The following is a 16824-nucleotide window of genomic DNA, read 5'->3' on the forward strand; positions in this document are numbered from 1 at the left end:
GAAACAATTAACAAGATTTTTTGTTTGATGATTTAATGGCTTGAAGGGGGGAAAAAGTCTCACTCTTTTCCATTCCAGGTCTCAAGTCTTTCAATTCTCTTTCCCTTGAAGTGGTGAAGATTAATAATAAATAAAAATGAATGGCAATTCTTAGTGCTCCTAGCACTAGAAAGATATGCCAAGAGGGTCTGCAATGGGATTTTAGTATAGTGATTCCTGCTGATTTCTCTCCACGGAAGTTACTTGTACTTTCAATTTTTGAATGGAGATAACATGGGGGAAATGGTTCTTCAGTCTCTGCCAATGAATAAACATTAATCTGATGACTCATAAAATGTCAGCTCAATTCTTCCTCTAAATTTCAGTAGTATAGTTAAAATTAAAATCTTCATTTTTTTTTCCTCTCCGCATCTCTTCTGCATGTTAAGATGCAACTTTGTCAATGATGTAATTTACAAATGCAGAAAGTATTACCGATTTTTGCAAAAACTAACAAATACATTTACAGTCTGGATGGAAAATTATTATTGTTTACAAACTGACTCCTAGTAAAAAAAAATTTCATGATCTGTTTTTACACATTGCACCCTGGAGCTAGTTCAGTCAATAATGCAATATTCGAATGTAATTTGTCAGCTAACCTACATTTTGTTTTTCATGGTTTTCATTGAGCAAACTGCTAAACACAGACTTTAAACAAATATCTGTCACATGAGAAACAAGAGGATGCCAAAATTCAAAAATAAAAATGACTGATGATAAAAAAAAACATAAAAAGGCAACAGACAATCTAGTAGAGTTTACATTTCAGTAAGTACTTGCATACCTGGAAATGTACTTCCTCTGACTCAAATCCACTAGGATGGAGCTGCTGAGAGTTATTGCTAAGTCAAGTATCAGAGGGGTAGCCGTGTTAGTCTGGATCTGTAAAAGCAGCAAAGAATCCTGTGGCACCTTATAGACTAACTGACGTTTTGCAGCATGAGCTTTCGTGGGTGAATACCCACTTTGTTGGATGCACAGGATTCTTTGCTGCTATTGCTAAGTCAAGCTCAGGAAAAAAATTCTAATCACTTGCACAGAGATAACTAAGGCCTGGTCTGCACAGTTTTTATGCCCATATAACTATTTCAGTTAAGGGTGTGACATTTTACCTGTATACGTATAGGGGTTTAACCCTCTAGTGTGGATGCAGATATACACGTTCCTTACACTGGTATAGCTTATTCCCCTTCCCTTTGGGAATTACATATGCCTCTGTAAGCACTATTATACTAGTATAACTGCAACCACACTAAAGGGTACAGCTTTAACTACATCAATATAGTTAAACTGGTACAATTTTTGCATATAGACAATTCAGCTGTCTGACACAATGTGATTGTCTAAATTTTTTGGCTGTTGTCTTATTGTCTTGGCTAATTTTAAATGAAATCTATTGCTGCTGTGATCAGCTAAAATATTTCTCTGAATTCTGCTTTTTCCATTTTAGATTGGTGTGCCAGGGTTTCTTCTGTTTATGCTCCTGATTTTAGTGTGTCTGCCTCTAGCCCAGTCTTATAGGTTTAGTTTTGTCCTCATTTTAATGCAAACTGAAATGCCACTGCTCCTATACATTTTAATTTTGTCTTGTTTCATTGACCTTTTTAAAAATCAAATGGAAGTAAAATTCAAATAAAAAAAATCAAATCATTTTAATATTTTCAGTTTTTTGGGGGGAGCAGTTTGAACAGAAATGTTTTGGCAAAGTCATTATGAATTCATGAATCTGCATTTTGGGGCAAAAAACAGTTGTCTGAAAACATTTGCCCAGCTCTACTAATAATATGTTTTAAATTTAAGCAACAATTCCAATACCTAAATAATATTAAGACTAAAGCCCATCTGATTTGAAATCTGTATCTTATCTTACAGACTTGCACTTGTCTATTCTGGGTGTCATTTATTCTGTAATTCCTCTGATGCAGAATCTACTCCTTTCAGGATAATTGCACTCTGGAATATAAACTTTCATTTAAAATATTAGACCTTTCTAGCCCTTATGGTTTCAAAGATAATTTTGTAAATGTAAGACGACTGTACACAGCAGAAAACAATAGTTCTGAGATACGTGTGAAATGTTCAGAGTGTGCACTCTGAGGCCTAAGGATGACATTTTAATTGACAATAGTCTTAATTATTTCACTGTTGATCATTTCAGCAGAAACGTCTAGCTCAGGAGTAGGCAACTTATGGCACGTGCGCCGAAGGCGGCACTCGAGCTGATTTTCAGTGGCACTCACACTGCCCGGGTCCTGGCCACCAGTCTGGGGGGCTCTGCATTTTAATTTAATTTTAAATGAAGCTTCTTAAACATTTTAAAAACCTTATTTACTTTACATACAACAATAGTTTAGTTATATATTATAGACTTATAGAAAGAGACCTTCTAAAAATATTAAAATGTATTACTGGCACACGAAACCTTAAATTAGAGTGAATAAATGAAGACTCGGCACACTACTTCTGAAAGGTTGCCGGCCCCTGGTCTAGCTAATATGCTTTTCCCACAATCCCAAACTGCCTTGAAAGGTGCAAAAAAACACATTTAAAAAATGTATGTGAGGCTGAGACAGAATATCCACCACAATGTAGTAGAATCCCGGGATCTTGCTGCAGAATTTTGGTCCAGCTTTCTGAGGAGTACATGAGATCTTAAGTCTGGTCCTATACTAATGCCGCAAGGTGCGCAGTGTGACAGCGTAGAAAAACACATTTTGTTCCTGCTCCCCCTTCAGGCTAGTGGGGAGCAACTTATCTGCATCATGTCCTGGGGTGAAATCCTGGCTCCACTGACGTCAATGGCAAAACTCCACTAAAGTTAATGGCAAAACATTAAATAGGGGCAGAATTTCACCCTGTAGTGTGCTTTATTGAATGTGTGTGTATGCAGGGGCTGTGGGGCCCTGGCATTTAAAGTGGCAGGGCATAGATCAGCTCACTCTGCCTGGCCCTCCTCTTCCCCTTTCAGGAGCTCCCTCTCCCTCAGCAGTAGCTTGACCCCTGCCTCCCAGTCCATGAGATTCTACACTCATGTCCGCCACATTTTTTTTAATCACTAGGTTTCTGTATGAGATCAAAGCACTGAAATAATATAGTTGGTGATTAGGGTAGCTTGGTGAACCTGACATCCATATGTATAATGGCAATTTTAAGATTTTAGATCTGATTTTGATTTAGCTTTGCCTCTAGAGACCCAGATATGCTTATCTCTTCAAAATTGCCATCCCTAAGCATAAGCTTAAAATCAGCAGAGACAGGATTGTCTTTGTGGCGAGTACCTTTTGCAAACCTCAGACAAAAGAGTCTTCAAAAGTAAAAGAGATTCAGGGCAGTCTGCACTACCACTTAATTCAATCTAATTTATGTTGCTCAGGAGTGTGAAAAAAGACACCCCTATGAGCGAAGCAAATTACAGCGACTTAGGCATTGTCCACACCGGTAGTACGTCGGTGGGAGATGCTCTCCCGCCAACATAGCTTCTCCCTCTCGCAGTGTGGAGTAATTATGTTGATGGGAGAGCACTCTCCCATTGGCATAGAGTGTCTTCACCAGACGCACGACAGTGGCCCAGCTGCATCAGCGCTGCTGTGCTGATGGAGCACTTCTAGTGTAGACCTGCCCTCAGTCACTATGGTGAATAAGTATGTAAAAACACTTAGCTCAGAAACAGCTTATATACCAGTAAATCTCCAAATGCTTTACAAAGGTGGTCAGAATCATTACCATATTTTACCAATGGGGAAAGTGAGGCACACAGAGATGTGACTTGCCCAAGATCACCCAGCGGACCAGTGGCAGAGCTAAGAATATAACTCAGGTTTCCAGAGTCCCAGTCGAGTGCTCTGTTCACTAGACTTGACTGGCAAACCCACAACACATGATGAAGCGAGATGGAGAAAGATGAGGGCAGGATTTAATGAGCTTGATAGGGGTCAGAAAAATGAAAAGGCGGAAGATAATTACAGGAGGAATAGGATACAAAGGAAGAAGAAAGCAAGTCAAGTGGATATCGTATGACAAAATGTTTTATAAAGTCAATCAGGTATATGTGTGTTGGACCTCTTTTGTGGGATGTAGAATGTTTTCAGCTAGTCATGGGAATCCATATTTCCTACTGCAAAAGGGGGATAACTTCCCCATGGAGAAGGGGGATAACTTTTTTTAAAATGTTAACACTGTTTTATTAGAATATTATAATACATCTCTTGTGTTTTATGGGAAAGACATAAGTGCATTTTGGTTGCATGCTTTTTGGGTGTCTTCATAGAATACAGTTTCCCACCGATTCCAAACAAATAAGAGGCAGGCTTCCTAGGATTTGTTTGTTTTGGTTAAAGTCTTCTAAAATATGTGAAATTGCATTTGGTACTTCAGACCTTGCTCTGAGAGGACCATGGGGCCTCTCCACTGTATTTTGTCTTACATCTCCACAACACATAGCCCTCCCACTTAGTTTTGTTTAGCTAGATATAAGGCTAGATTTAGTTATTGCTTTATAGAAAGCAAGGTGCCAAAACAATTAGAAACAACACACCTATACATTGCGTTGGGAGGCACAGGGATGGAGAAGAGAGGTAGCAGAGCTAGTTGTGGGTGAAGAGCCAAATATTCTTATATATGGGAAATAGAATATATAGCTTTGGTTTTATGTCATGGGTAGAGCAGTAGAAAAATTCTCAAATTATTTAAACAAAAAAAGCTTTTGACTAAATGGAATTTTTTGTGCAAAAGTTCCAATTTTCATCAAAATTTTGGTGGCTTTCACTGAAAACCGAAGAATTTTCTGTTATGAAAAAATGAATAGTTTTAGTTTTCAGAAATTGAACTACCAACAATTTTTCAGTTTTCAGCTTCCAAAATATATAAATATTTTGATGTAAACCTAAAAACCTGTGTGACTTTTTTTTCAAGGTTATTAAAATACAACTAGAGCTGGTCAGGAAATGTAGGGATCTGGGGTTTGGGTTTGATTTTTAATACACATAAGTGACTCTGGCTTTTTTAAATATGTGTATATATTTAAGAAGCCCTCATATGCACTTGATGGAAAGAGTATAAGAGGGAGTGGCACAGCCATTTTGCAGGTTTTGGTAAACATGTATTGGTATTCTAACAAAACCAAGCTTGCCCCATGCAGGTTATTCCAATGTAGAAGTCCAGCTAAATACCAGCTGAGTGCTTACTTTACTTAGCTCAACCCTTTTGCTTTGAAATGTTCAAAAGCCTTCTAAAACTACAGGAAACTGCACCAGGTATTTTTTATGACAGGACCTTATCCCCACCCTTTTTTAGCACTTCTCCAAGTTGGATTTGGCTAACTTTTTATGGACCTGAGATTAAATCACCATAAACAAAGTAGGTAAGAGTCTGGCAATCTTTGATTTTCTTATTCCAAAAGAGTAGTTTTAAAATACCATATCATACTATACCTCCAACAAACCCATCATTTTTTGTAGTCTCTGTTTTGATATTGGACTGATTTGATGCTGTCACCTTTGCGGTATTAATGGATTCCAGCAGGGAGACAAATTCCAGGAAGTTAGATTCATTGGGTATTTGTCCTTCTTTAGCTTCTAAGTCAGATTTAGAAGTTGGCAAGGTCTTTTCTTTATCACTGATTATCTCCATGGAATTCTTACTTAAAAAGATGTCTGTCCCACTGTCTACGCTCAGCACTCGAATGTGTCTCTTTTCATGGGCAGTTTTATAAGACAGGGGATCACGGTTCTGTTGACTTTCCTGAGAATTGGAAGTGGTGACCAGCAAATTCTCCGAAGCATTCTCCAGATTTGGAACTAAACGAGTGTTAGTTTCTGAATGGCTATTTGCAGGATTGCTATGGTTCTTTACTACATTGTCCAGATCACCAGACTCATAGCCAGAACACTGGTTGGATGACGCATCGACCTTTAAACGTTCTGGCGTTCTTTCACTTTCACTGGCTTCCAGATGAACATTGCCTCCACCATCATCAGACAATTCAAAAGTTATAACCGGAATTTTGATCTGTTCATTATTTTTTTGACTGTGGAGATCTGCTATAGCTACACCAGAGTCTGGGTTTGAGCTAGTTTTCTCAGTACCTGACATCTTCAGATGGAGAGAACCTTCTAAATCACTCATCGTATTTGGTGTACTACTCATTGTAATAACTATTTTAATGGGTTCATGTAAATTAAGTTGTTCTCCAGGGAGAGAACTGTCGACAAGAGCAATAGCAACCTCACCATCTGAATAATCAAGATCTTCATCAGTGTTATCAACATGGAAAGAAATTTCCACAGGCCCATCGGTCTCTTTGGTTGCAATTGTATTACACTGTGGGCAGTTACGATTAAAGCTTTCATGCACTGATCCATCGGGGAATTTCTCTCTTTTGTAACTTTTTGGATTACTTAAATGCTCTGAAATAATAACTGAATTTTCACTGCCCCATTGCTCAAAAGAAATGCCAGTTCTTAAAATGTCATACTGTGACAGAGAGAGGTTTGACAACTTTTTAACCAGATCTTTGTCCATGAGAATATCTTCTGATCCAAAGTAGCCAGAAGGGTGCATCTTCTCTTCTTTTTCATTTGTTCCATTACTGAAAAATGTCTCCATAGCGGCTGGTTTTGTTACTATTGCCGATGTGGTAGAATCGGACATATGAGCTGTAGAAATAGGTAACATATCTGCTTTGATATAGAGTGAGGTAGATAAAACTTGTGGTGAAGCCTGGTCTTCTAACGTTGTTACCCCTAATAAGAATGTACATATGAGTGAGGTCGCACAAACAAAAGTAATTATGCATTATAGATGTCAATATTCCTATGCATCAAAACCAGCCCACAGAGCTAAGGAAACATGGAAATACAGAACAAAATTGTTGATACCTTTAGACAGAAATTTACTATGGAATGTAACAATTGTTCTCTGCTAACTGACTTTCACAATTTTTTGCATCTAGCTAACAAATAAGGAAGATAATTTTCTTGTTTAGGAATTGTATGAAAAAGAGATTTTTATTTTAATTACCTGGAAATATGGTTCTTACTCATGTGAACAATAAGATAAGAGTTTACAAGCTCGGGCCCAGTCTCAGGGAGAAAGGGGCCTTTACAATATGTTAGAGTTGCAGTTCTACTCTACGTCAGGTTTCCTCACAGATCAAGAGATAGTAGCAGCAGCAGCGTATACATTTTAAAAAAACAAAATAAAATAAAAATCACAAGAACCCAAACAAACAAAAACAATCTACCAAACTGAAACATTACACTGCACACACAATTCTCTCCCTGGGGACAGGATGATAGGAAGAATGAACCAATGCAACAGATATTAGTCATGTCACCTCATGCACTGCAGGAATCGTCACAGATACTACAGTAATGAGGGTGGTGTAAGAACCTATGCAGAATGGAATTCTGGAATTTGTCGTCCATGGACCATTGGAACTGAAGGCACACCAAGGCATGCTGGGAATGTTGTCAGAGTGTATGAGAAGAACCAGAGACTTTAAGGGAGCAGGATGTGTTGCTGAGTCTCCAGGCAAACAGCTTAGGAGGGTCTTTGGTGGAGACAAGGGAAGAAGCAAAACTGGTAGTGATTCTGCAGGCTGAGTTGACCTAAAGGGACCAGGCTATGGAGGAGCACCCAGGAGATGGAAGACCTGGGAAGAAGCCAGAGGGGCAGGTGGTGAGAAGGACCAGGAACTCCATGGAAAAGAGAGTTCTATGGACTTTGTTACTGAGACATGGGTTGGATAAAGCTGGGGAGCTAATAACAGAGGGTTCTGAAGTACCGGGGAAAAGGTGGTGGTAGGCTAAAGAGCCAAAAGTAGCCAAGGGCAATAAGAGGCCATGATCAAAGGAAGTGTAGAGGCTTTGGGGTGTGAGCTGAGCACTAACTTCCTGCTTTGGGGCCCATGGCACAGGGCTTCCAAGAGAGAGTGGGGGGAAGTCCCATTCACTCCCCAGAATCAAAGTGCACAAGATGCATAGACCTTTAAGGAAGGGCTGTGGCTCAGAGCAGGTGAAAGGCAGGGGATGGGAAACTAGTTTTGGGACTTTCTTTGGACTTTTGTTTACCCTGGCAGAGGTGGAGTTTTTTTAATTTAGCTAGGGAACTCAATGAAACTATACAATTAGCTATCTCCAAGGAGAGGAAAGTGATGTGGCAGCCGCACTTGGCCCTGGAACTGGTAAGCCTCTGGTACATGCTGTGCATGTGCTGAAATACTTTTGGCAAGCAATGTTTATAGAAAACAGTTAATAAAGGTTAAAAAAAACTTTCAAGATACCTTTGAGATCTTCAACAGTTTCTTGCGTTGGCAGCTCCTAAAAAAAATGAAATATATTAAATTAATTGTGTTTAAATTAATTTAAAAAATGCAGAATATAAACTCAACAATCATCTCATCAATTGTTAGTACATAACATTCAGTAACTTGTGAATGCCCCAGTGGGAGCTGCAGATAGTGAAAGGTGAGGAGAAGGTGATGCTATAGTATCAGTCGGTCTACCTAATAGTTCAAATCACATTTGTGACATTCAGGATAAATTCTGAGATGGATTTTTTGCCAGTCAGCAGCCCCAGATATGGGTTTTTAGTCAGAAGGAAACAGAGAGCACATATGTTGGTTTCCCTTTTTCAAATTATGGAATTTTTTTATCTGTGAGATTATCAGGTTTCCTTTCCAATACACCTCTACCCCGATATAATGTGACCCGATGAATTCGGATATAACGCAGTAAAGCAACGCTCCGGGGGAGGGGGGGCAGGGCTGCGTGCTGCAGCGGATTAAAGCAAGTTTGATATAACGCAGTTTCACCCTATAACGTGGCAAGATTTTTTGGCTCCCGAGGACAGCGTTATATCAGGGCAGAGGTGTATTTGAAAAGAATCTCTTACACAGTGCTGGAAAAGAAAGCCATCTAATTTAGCAGACTAGGTTGATAACCTGAAAAAGAGTACTATGGAGAAAATCAATGTGGTGTTGCTCCTCCTAGTAGCCAGAAGTGCCTGTGGCCCTGGGCACTAGAACTGAGAGCAGGAAGACCATTTCTCCTGTCCTCTTAATGCTCCTGCTGCTGATGCCCAGGCAATCAGGAGAAGGAGCCTAGACTGGCAAGGGAATAGACTGGGACAAGGGGAGGTGAGAATAGGGAAGAGTGGAACTGGGACAAGGAGCTGAGGAGGGAGATTGGGACAGAGACAATGACAGGTGGAGGAGGCTAGGGGCAGAAAGGTCTGTAATACCTAGAGCACATTTCCCTCAGATCCTGAAGTAGAATCCAGTATTCCTGAGTGTCAATATTCCTCTGCTATCAGCAAATAGCTGTGAAACCCACTGGCAAAATGTGTGCTTGTAGCAGGGTAGACCTTGCTTCTGCGGGAAGGGGTTTAAAAGTGGCCTGGCAGGGCTTGAGAGCTGTGGGGATCTAAAGGGTCTAATCCTGCTTATGAGCCATGTGGGACTCTATATGGTTCTATATGATGGAATTTGTTTTGTTAGGTACATTTTTAAAAGCCTAGGAAAGTACATTTAAAAACTACATTAAAAGAACATTAAAGTTGCAAAGTTGAGCACTCAAAAGTCAGAAAATGACAGAATTCAAATTCTCCATGCAATCTTAATTCGTCCCCCTTGTGTGTATGCATTATGACACAGTCTTTAATTACATGGTCATGTAATATTTCTTCTACAAGACCCTGCCTCGTTCAGTGCAGAAGAATAACTGTGCTGTGCGACTGACTCAGGGTTGTGTAGTGAAAGAAGCTGTTTTCTGTAGGACCCCTGCCCACATTTGTTGCCAAAGTTGGAAAGTGTGTAGTGAATGAGGCATGGGACAGCAGGCAAATAAAGGATGATTTTATTGTTTAGGCAGTTGAATGATGCCCTTGAAGTTTGGATTCTATCCTGCCTCTGCCCGAGTTCCTGTGTGAAGCTGGGCAAGTCACTTAAACCAAACTTTTCACGGATGAATTCATTCTCTGTGTGCGCAATTTGATACATCCGGATTCTAATATGCAGAAGGTCCGAGCACTAACAAATGCAACTGAAATTAATGACAGCTCATCTCTGAACAAATAAAGCACTACCAAATGCTAAATTTCTGAAAAATGATCTCAAATTGCACACCAGAATTCATTGGCACTTTTGACATTAATGTCTCTATGCCTCAGTTTCTCATCTATAAAATTCATAGATTCTAGGACTGAAAGGGACCTTGAGAGGTCATCGAGTCCAGTCCCCTGCCCTCATGACAGGACCAAATACTGTCTAGACCATCGCTGATAGACATTTACCTAACTTACTCTTAAATATCTCCAGAGATGGAGATTCCACAACCTCCCTAGGCAATTTATTCCAGTGTTTAACCACCCTGACAGTTAGGAACTTTTTCCTAATGTCCAACCTAAACCTCCCTTGCTGCAGTTTAAGCCCATTGCTTCTTGTTCTATCCTTAGAGGCTAAGGTGAACAAGTTTTCTCCCTCCTCATGATGACACCCTTTTAGATACCTGAAAACTGCTATCATGTCCCCTCTGTCTTCACTTTTCCAAACTAAACAAACCCAATTCTTTCAGCCTTCCTTCATAGGTCATGTTCTCTAGACCTTTAATCATTCTTGTTGCTCTCCTCTGGACCCTCTCCAATTTCTCCACATCTTTCTTGAAATGCGGTGCCCAGAACTGGACACAATACTCCAGTTGAGGCCTAACCAGTGCAGAGTAGAGCAGAAGAATGACTTCTCGTGTCTTGCTCACAACATACCTGTTAATGCATCCCAAAATCATGTTTGCTTTTTTTGCAATAGCATCACACTGTTGACTCATATTTAGCTTGTGGTCCACTATAACCCCTAGATCCCTTTCTGCCATACTCCTTCCTAGACAGTCTCTTCCCATTTTGTATGTGTGAAACTGATTGTTCCTTCCTAAGTGGAGCACTTTGCATTTGTCTTTGTTAAACTTCATCCTGAAGCAGCAAAGAATCCTGTGGCACCTTATAGACTAACAGACGTTTTGCAGCATGAGCTTTCGTGGGTGAATACGAAGAAGTGGGTATTCACCCACGAAAGCTCATGCTGTAAAACGTCTGTTAGTCTATAAGGTGCCACAGGATTCTTTGCTGCTTCTACAGAACCAGACTAACACGGCTACCCCTCTGATACTAAACTTCATCCTGTTTACCTCAGACCATTTCTCCAATTTGTCCAGGTCATTTTGAATTATGACCCTGTCCTCCAAAGCAGTTGCAATCCCTCCCAGTTTGGTATCATCTGCAAACTTAATAAGAGTACTTTCTATGCCAATATCTAAGTCGTTGATGAAGATATTGAACAGAGCTGGTCCCAAAACAGACCCCTGCGGAACCCCACTTGTTATACCTTTCCAGCAGGATTGGGAACCATTAATAACTACTCTGAGTACAGTTATCCAGCCAGTTATGCACCCACCTTATAGTAGCCCCATCTAAATTGTATTTGCCTAGTTTATCGATAAGAATATCATGCGAGACCGTATCAAATGCCTTACTAAAGTCTAGGTATACCACATCCACCGCTTCTCTCTTATCCACAAGACTCGTTATCCTATCAAAGAAAGCTATCAGATTGGTTTGACCTTACCACCTTCCAAGTGTTTGCAGATGATTTCCTTAGTTACTTGCTCCATTAGTATTACTTTACAAGAGTGTTGTGAAGATAACTCCATTAAGGTTGGAGAAGCACTGAAATGTTATAGTGGTAAACACCCTGGATAGACCTACAAGGAAATGAATAGTTCTGCATACAGTGCAAGATTTGAATAGTGTGCAGTAAATAGGGGCTAGGGAGACACTGAGCAATGAGGATAAAATGAAATATTGAATAGTTATTCATTAAGTAAGCACCATACAACCTGTGCACTGAATGAGGCAAGGGTTCTATGGAAAAATAGTATGTGATCATGTAATTAAAGATTTATCATAATGCACAAGGGGGCTGAACTAAGGCTTCACAGGCAACCTTAATTTGTCATTTCCTGAGTGATTGACTTTGCAACCTTTATAGGGTGGCCAGATGTCCCTATTTTATAGGGACAGTCCTGATATTCGGGGCTTTTTCTTCTATAGGCGCCTATTACCCCACAGGAAGCTCCCTTTTCTTGGTTTGAAAGCAGCAGCAGGTCCTAGTTCTTCTGTGGCCTGAAGATGCAGACAGATTCCTACTGGAATTTACAAAAGTGCCTAAGCAGGTTACAAATGCCTTTGTAAATTTGGCTCTTTGAAACTAGGCAAAGACTGACCAATCCAGTGCAGCAAGCAAAATGGCTACTCTGGCCTGCTTGTTTACTAAAAGCAGACTGCTAAACATCAAACACAGGAAACAGCCCTATGTATCTCTGTGCAGGATCAGTTCCATAATTTACATGCAGTTGTATGTACTCCCATAAGATATGAGACACCGTGTGATACATTGTATAGCTCTGCACAAAAAGGTATAGATACAGAAAACAGCCTACTAACCACGACTCCAGAAGAGTGGTGCAAATTTATAGCCTGTACTCTTGAACTGCCATGGATTGTTGGGGTTGAGTCATTTTGCTTGACCTCTTCAATTGTACCATTCTCTCCTATGTTATTGCTGACCCAAAAGAAGAAAGTACAATGTCAGTGGTGGCATCTCTTAAGATAATTGACTGTGTTTTCATACACAGCCGCTGACCCATATTTATGGCACAAAAATCTTATCAAGATCACAGTACTTGAACTGGGGGTCAGAGTGAGGAATGATGGTAGGGCACTCCCCAAGTGACAGTATGCTCCAAGGTTTTCCTCTCTCCCACCCGCAAATGAGCAGCTGTGAAAACTGTGTACATGGCAAAAGTTTCTACTCCCCCCCCAAATTCAAACACTGAAAGATCAACAATAGAACAAATAATACTTGTAGAAGTTTTATGAGGAACAAAAAGACAAAATCTTAGACCCAAAAAATATCAACACAAAATGATTCTGACATTCCAGAGAAATAGGACACAGCCAAGCTAAATACACAATGCCGCCACTCCAGACTCGGTATATAGGCTGGCTCACCCGTGTCTGCCCGATACTGGTTAACAAATTGATTTATTGCACCAAATACTGGCTTGCCCTTCCTATTAGTAGTATAATAACGAACTGTTAGTATTTCTGTTACTATCCATTTACATCATTCAACTTTATCATCTCGGGTATACTCTGGGTGCCTAATGGCTTAGTCATTTATGTACCTCCTTGTAATTATCCATTTGAAACAAATAAATACTATAGTCACGGAGTTGCAGATCTGTGTTGTATTATATCCATTAGACACTGAACAGAATAGTTTCTCTGCCTCTTGGTTAAGGTCAAGTGTAGAATCAGTTTAACATATGATATGTCTGTCAGTTACAGTAACGTCTACTTAGCCATTCTGTGGAGATGTTTTTCTTGCAAGCAGCTGAGCACAGACCCTGTTTTGTGGGCAAAGTACAATGTATATAAAGATATTCCATTTAAAGTTTCACTGCTATTACCAATGGTGTAACACCAAAAGATTTTTTCCCATTTATAGTTTTAAAACACAAACACCTGTAGCTCTGTCAGCTATAAACCGTATTACCTGGGAGTCACAAACATCTTCATCACAACACTATATTAATTTAAGTATCAGAGGGGTAGCCGTGTTAGTCTGGATCTGTAAAAGCAGCAAAGAGTCCTGTGGCACCTTATAGACTAACAGACGTATTGGAGCATGAAAGCTCATGCTCCAATATGTCTGTTAGTCTATGAGGTGCCACAGGACTCTTTGCTGCTTATATTAATTTAGTTATTTGGCTTCAAATATGCTATTTAAATATGATTCAAATATCACATATCTATGACCAGGCTCCACTGAAAATTTTTGCCACCTGTCTTATAACCGTAATATTTGAAAACAGTACACAGAGCATTCATTTTCTACTATAAAATGAAGAATGCCTAGAAAAATACCACTTAAAAACATGAATACGCATTATCTTTAGCTGCTATGGTAATCAAATGCCATTAATATATCCTCATATGGAGAAGGAATTTTCCTTTATCAAGTTAAGAATTCTACTGTAACATGGCTGAATAATGAATGTTTAGCAAGAAGAGTATAGTGAAAACCTATTCATCTAGAGGAGGCAGATGGGTTTGCTTACTTGTCACAATGTTTTATTTCAGTTTAATTTGATATTTGTATTTATTATTGATGGTGGAAGTGTGTGTTAGGCTGTGACCAAGAATTATGTAATTGAACTAAGCATTGTAAATGGGATCTCCTAGCAAAGGATGCTTGCTTGACATAAAATGAAAGTTTTATAAGAGGTACTACTTGGAATCATTAGCAATACAAAAGGCAAAAGAGTGGAAATGTATGCGTCTTCCATTGATCATATTTATTAAGGGATTTTTGGTTTACATTTCAGCAAGTCTAAAACATGTATCCCCTCGATACGCAACCGCTGTAAAGACTCTAGTGCTCACCGTTACTGCAGTGGCCAACAAGGCCAATAGCAATACCCATGAGCCTCTTATGTCACTATCTCAGTGTATCTGATGTGAGTAAAAAAGAAAATTATAGTTTTGTAGAATGGACAGGATTTAAAAGGACTGGGAATCTTAAACACAAACATATACTTTTGACAGACACTGTGGAAATAAACATCTTTTATAAATACTGACATCTGCACATCAAAGGAAGATACTTTTATAGCTAAGAGGGTTTTTTTAAGCAGACACTGACTTTCTCAAAAGAAGTTACTGCCAGGCAGTGCAGTCTCACAGGTACCTCAGCAATGCTAAAAGCTGCTAGGTAACTTAATTTCTTTCCTACTAAACTCAAGTCTATTATGTCAGTTTTCAGAGTCTTATCAAAGATTTAATGTTCAAGAATGTAAAAGTTTTAATTAACTTTTAATTTCTCTTTTCTTCTCTATTCAGTAAATTGCCAGTAAATAAATAAATTAAATACAACTTTTTTTAAAATGAACATGAATCTGGAGAAGTTACTAAGTGGTGCTTTCACAATGCCTAATTTTGCTATATATCCTAGCATTGTACTGTGCAAGCAGTCTCATTAACTTCCATTGACTCTTTGTAAGGTAAGATACTACCCAAAGTGAATAATGGTGCAAGAACCGAGTTCATACGAAACAGAATGCTGTCCTCAATGGAAGCAGAGAAAGGCAAATGTGATATATTGTGTATCAGTCAAGGGAACTGAGAAGGCTGAAGTTTTCCTTTAGAGCAATGCTATAGAAGGGCCTAATGAAACCACTATGGGCTCAAGAAGTAGGGGCAAACAACTTGAGGGTACAGTATTCAGTCATATATTGGGGGAAAGAGTTACTATGTACATGAAGAAGCACTATAATAAGAGCACAAATACTGTAAGACAAAAAAGCCTATATGTTAATCCTTATCGCAAATGTCTTCAATAGAAAGAGTCAGTATAAAGCCTTACAATGAACTATCTACTGTATGCAGATATTTATACCACACCCAACAATATGGTATTTAAGTGCCTGTATCTGAGTGTACATTCCTGAGCCTCATCCCAATGGGTGTCTGAGCTCAGACACAACCTCACTTTTGGGCATCCCAACATTGTATTAGATGGTATAAACTAGTGCCTTTGCCTGTGGTGTGCACTAACAGGGAGCACTTCCTCCTCATTAACATCTATCTTAGTCATCTCTCATTACTTCTTAAGGGCATCTGAAAATCTTTCCATTCCAAATGTGTTTTTAGCATTACCAATGTTGACTGGATATTCATCCCTTCTCTAGTCCTCCCCTCCCCATTTTCCCCCTTTATTCAGACAACCTCAAGTGGTTTTATTTGAATTTCTAGAAAGTAGTCTTCAACATTACTGTTTAAATAAAATTTGTTTTATAATGCTTTTTATCAACCCAAGCTCCTTATATAATTACTATTATTTGCCCCACCTTTCAGATTTTTTTTATTAATTTGTGTTTAGTTTTAAAGGCTGTAATTAAATTTGCTGTGATTCTACATTGCATTGTGTAGCAAGAGTTTCTTCCCTGCTGAGATGAAGTTATATTATACAGAGATTTACTTGAAGTCAAACTAGTCCCCTAGAGACACAAGGTAGGAGAGATAGTATTAAGAGACAATAGCTGAAACCACAGCAGACATGCTCCCGTGAATAAAAAGATGGTCACATTCCTTCCTTCCTTGCTCCTGCAAGTCCCCTTGCAGCTCACATTTAGTGAGCAACAGCCTGGTAGCCTTTATTTTCTCTGCTCCTGCATTTGGCTCTGAGTACTGCCACAAGAGTACATGCAGTCTAGATGCAGAATCACTAGTAGATGTTCTCCAGAACAACATCTGGGCAAGGCTGGGGCAAACAGAGGAAAGGAAACCAAGCAGAAGAGAACAAAAAAGAATGTGGAGAGAGGGAATTAGAAAGTGGAAGGAAAAAGACTAGAAAAGGACAACCAAGAGAGAAAAGAGACAGGAAAAATGAAGAGACTGACAATTGTGCCAAGATATGATGCAAGAAGACACAAGGGGCGGGGAGAAGATCCTTTGCAATGATGATGGGGCACCGATAAGAGAGGTCTGGAAACCCTCAGGGTTAGAGTTAGGTATGTCCCTATGCCAGACTTAAAATACTGAACATAAACAAAAATTAAATTAAAACAAGAGTAACAGCCCACTTGTGCATTGCTTGCAAAAACAAAACCCTCATTACAGTCAGCAGGAGTGTCTGCTGGGCTGGAAATGCAGGATTGGGTTGCAAGCTTG

General features: G+C 39.4%; 1 protein-coding gene across 4 annotated transcripts in view; it reads right to left on the minus strand.

The window, feature by feature from the left end:
- The window catches only part of PCNX2 (pecanex 2), a 245881-nt gene that overhangs the window by 217798 nt on the left and 11259 nt on the right, over positions 1-16824 (minus strand). For 3 of the 4 annotated variants that reach the window (XM_045009100.1, XM_045009098.1, XR_006577890.1), the window contains exons 3-5: positions 12535-12652; positions 8324-8360; positions 5472-6782 (exon numbers count right to left, since the gene is read on the minus strand). In XM_045009100.1, coding sequence (XP_044865035.1) covers positions 5472-6782; positions 8324-8360; positions 12535-12652 — 1466 coding nt within the window. Of the gene's footprint in view, positions 1-5471; positions 6783-8323; positions 8361-11656; positions 11688-12534; positions 12653-16824 lie in introns of those variants that run through there. The other variant, XM_045009101.1, reaches the window with a different exon arrangement.

The sequence above is a fragment of the Mauremys mutica genome, chromosome 3 (assembly GCF_020497125.1).
Source record: "Mauremys mutica isolate MM-2020 ecotype Southern chromosome 3, ASM2049712v1, whole genome shotgun sequence".
Classification (NCBI taxonomy): domain Eukaryota; kingdom Metazoa; phylum Chordata; order Testudines; family Geoemydidae; genus Mauremys; species Mauremys mutica.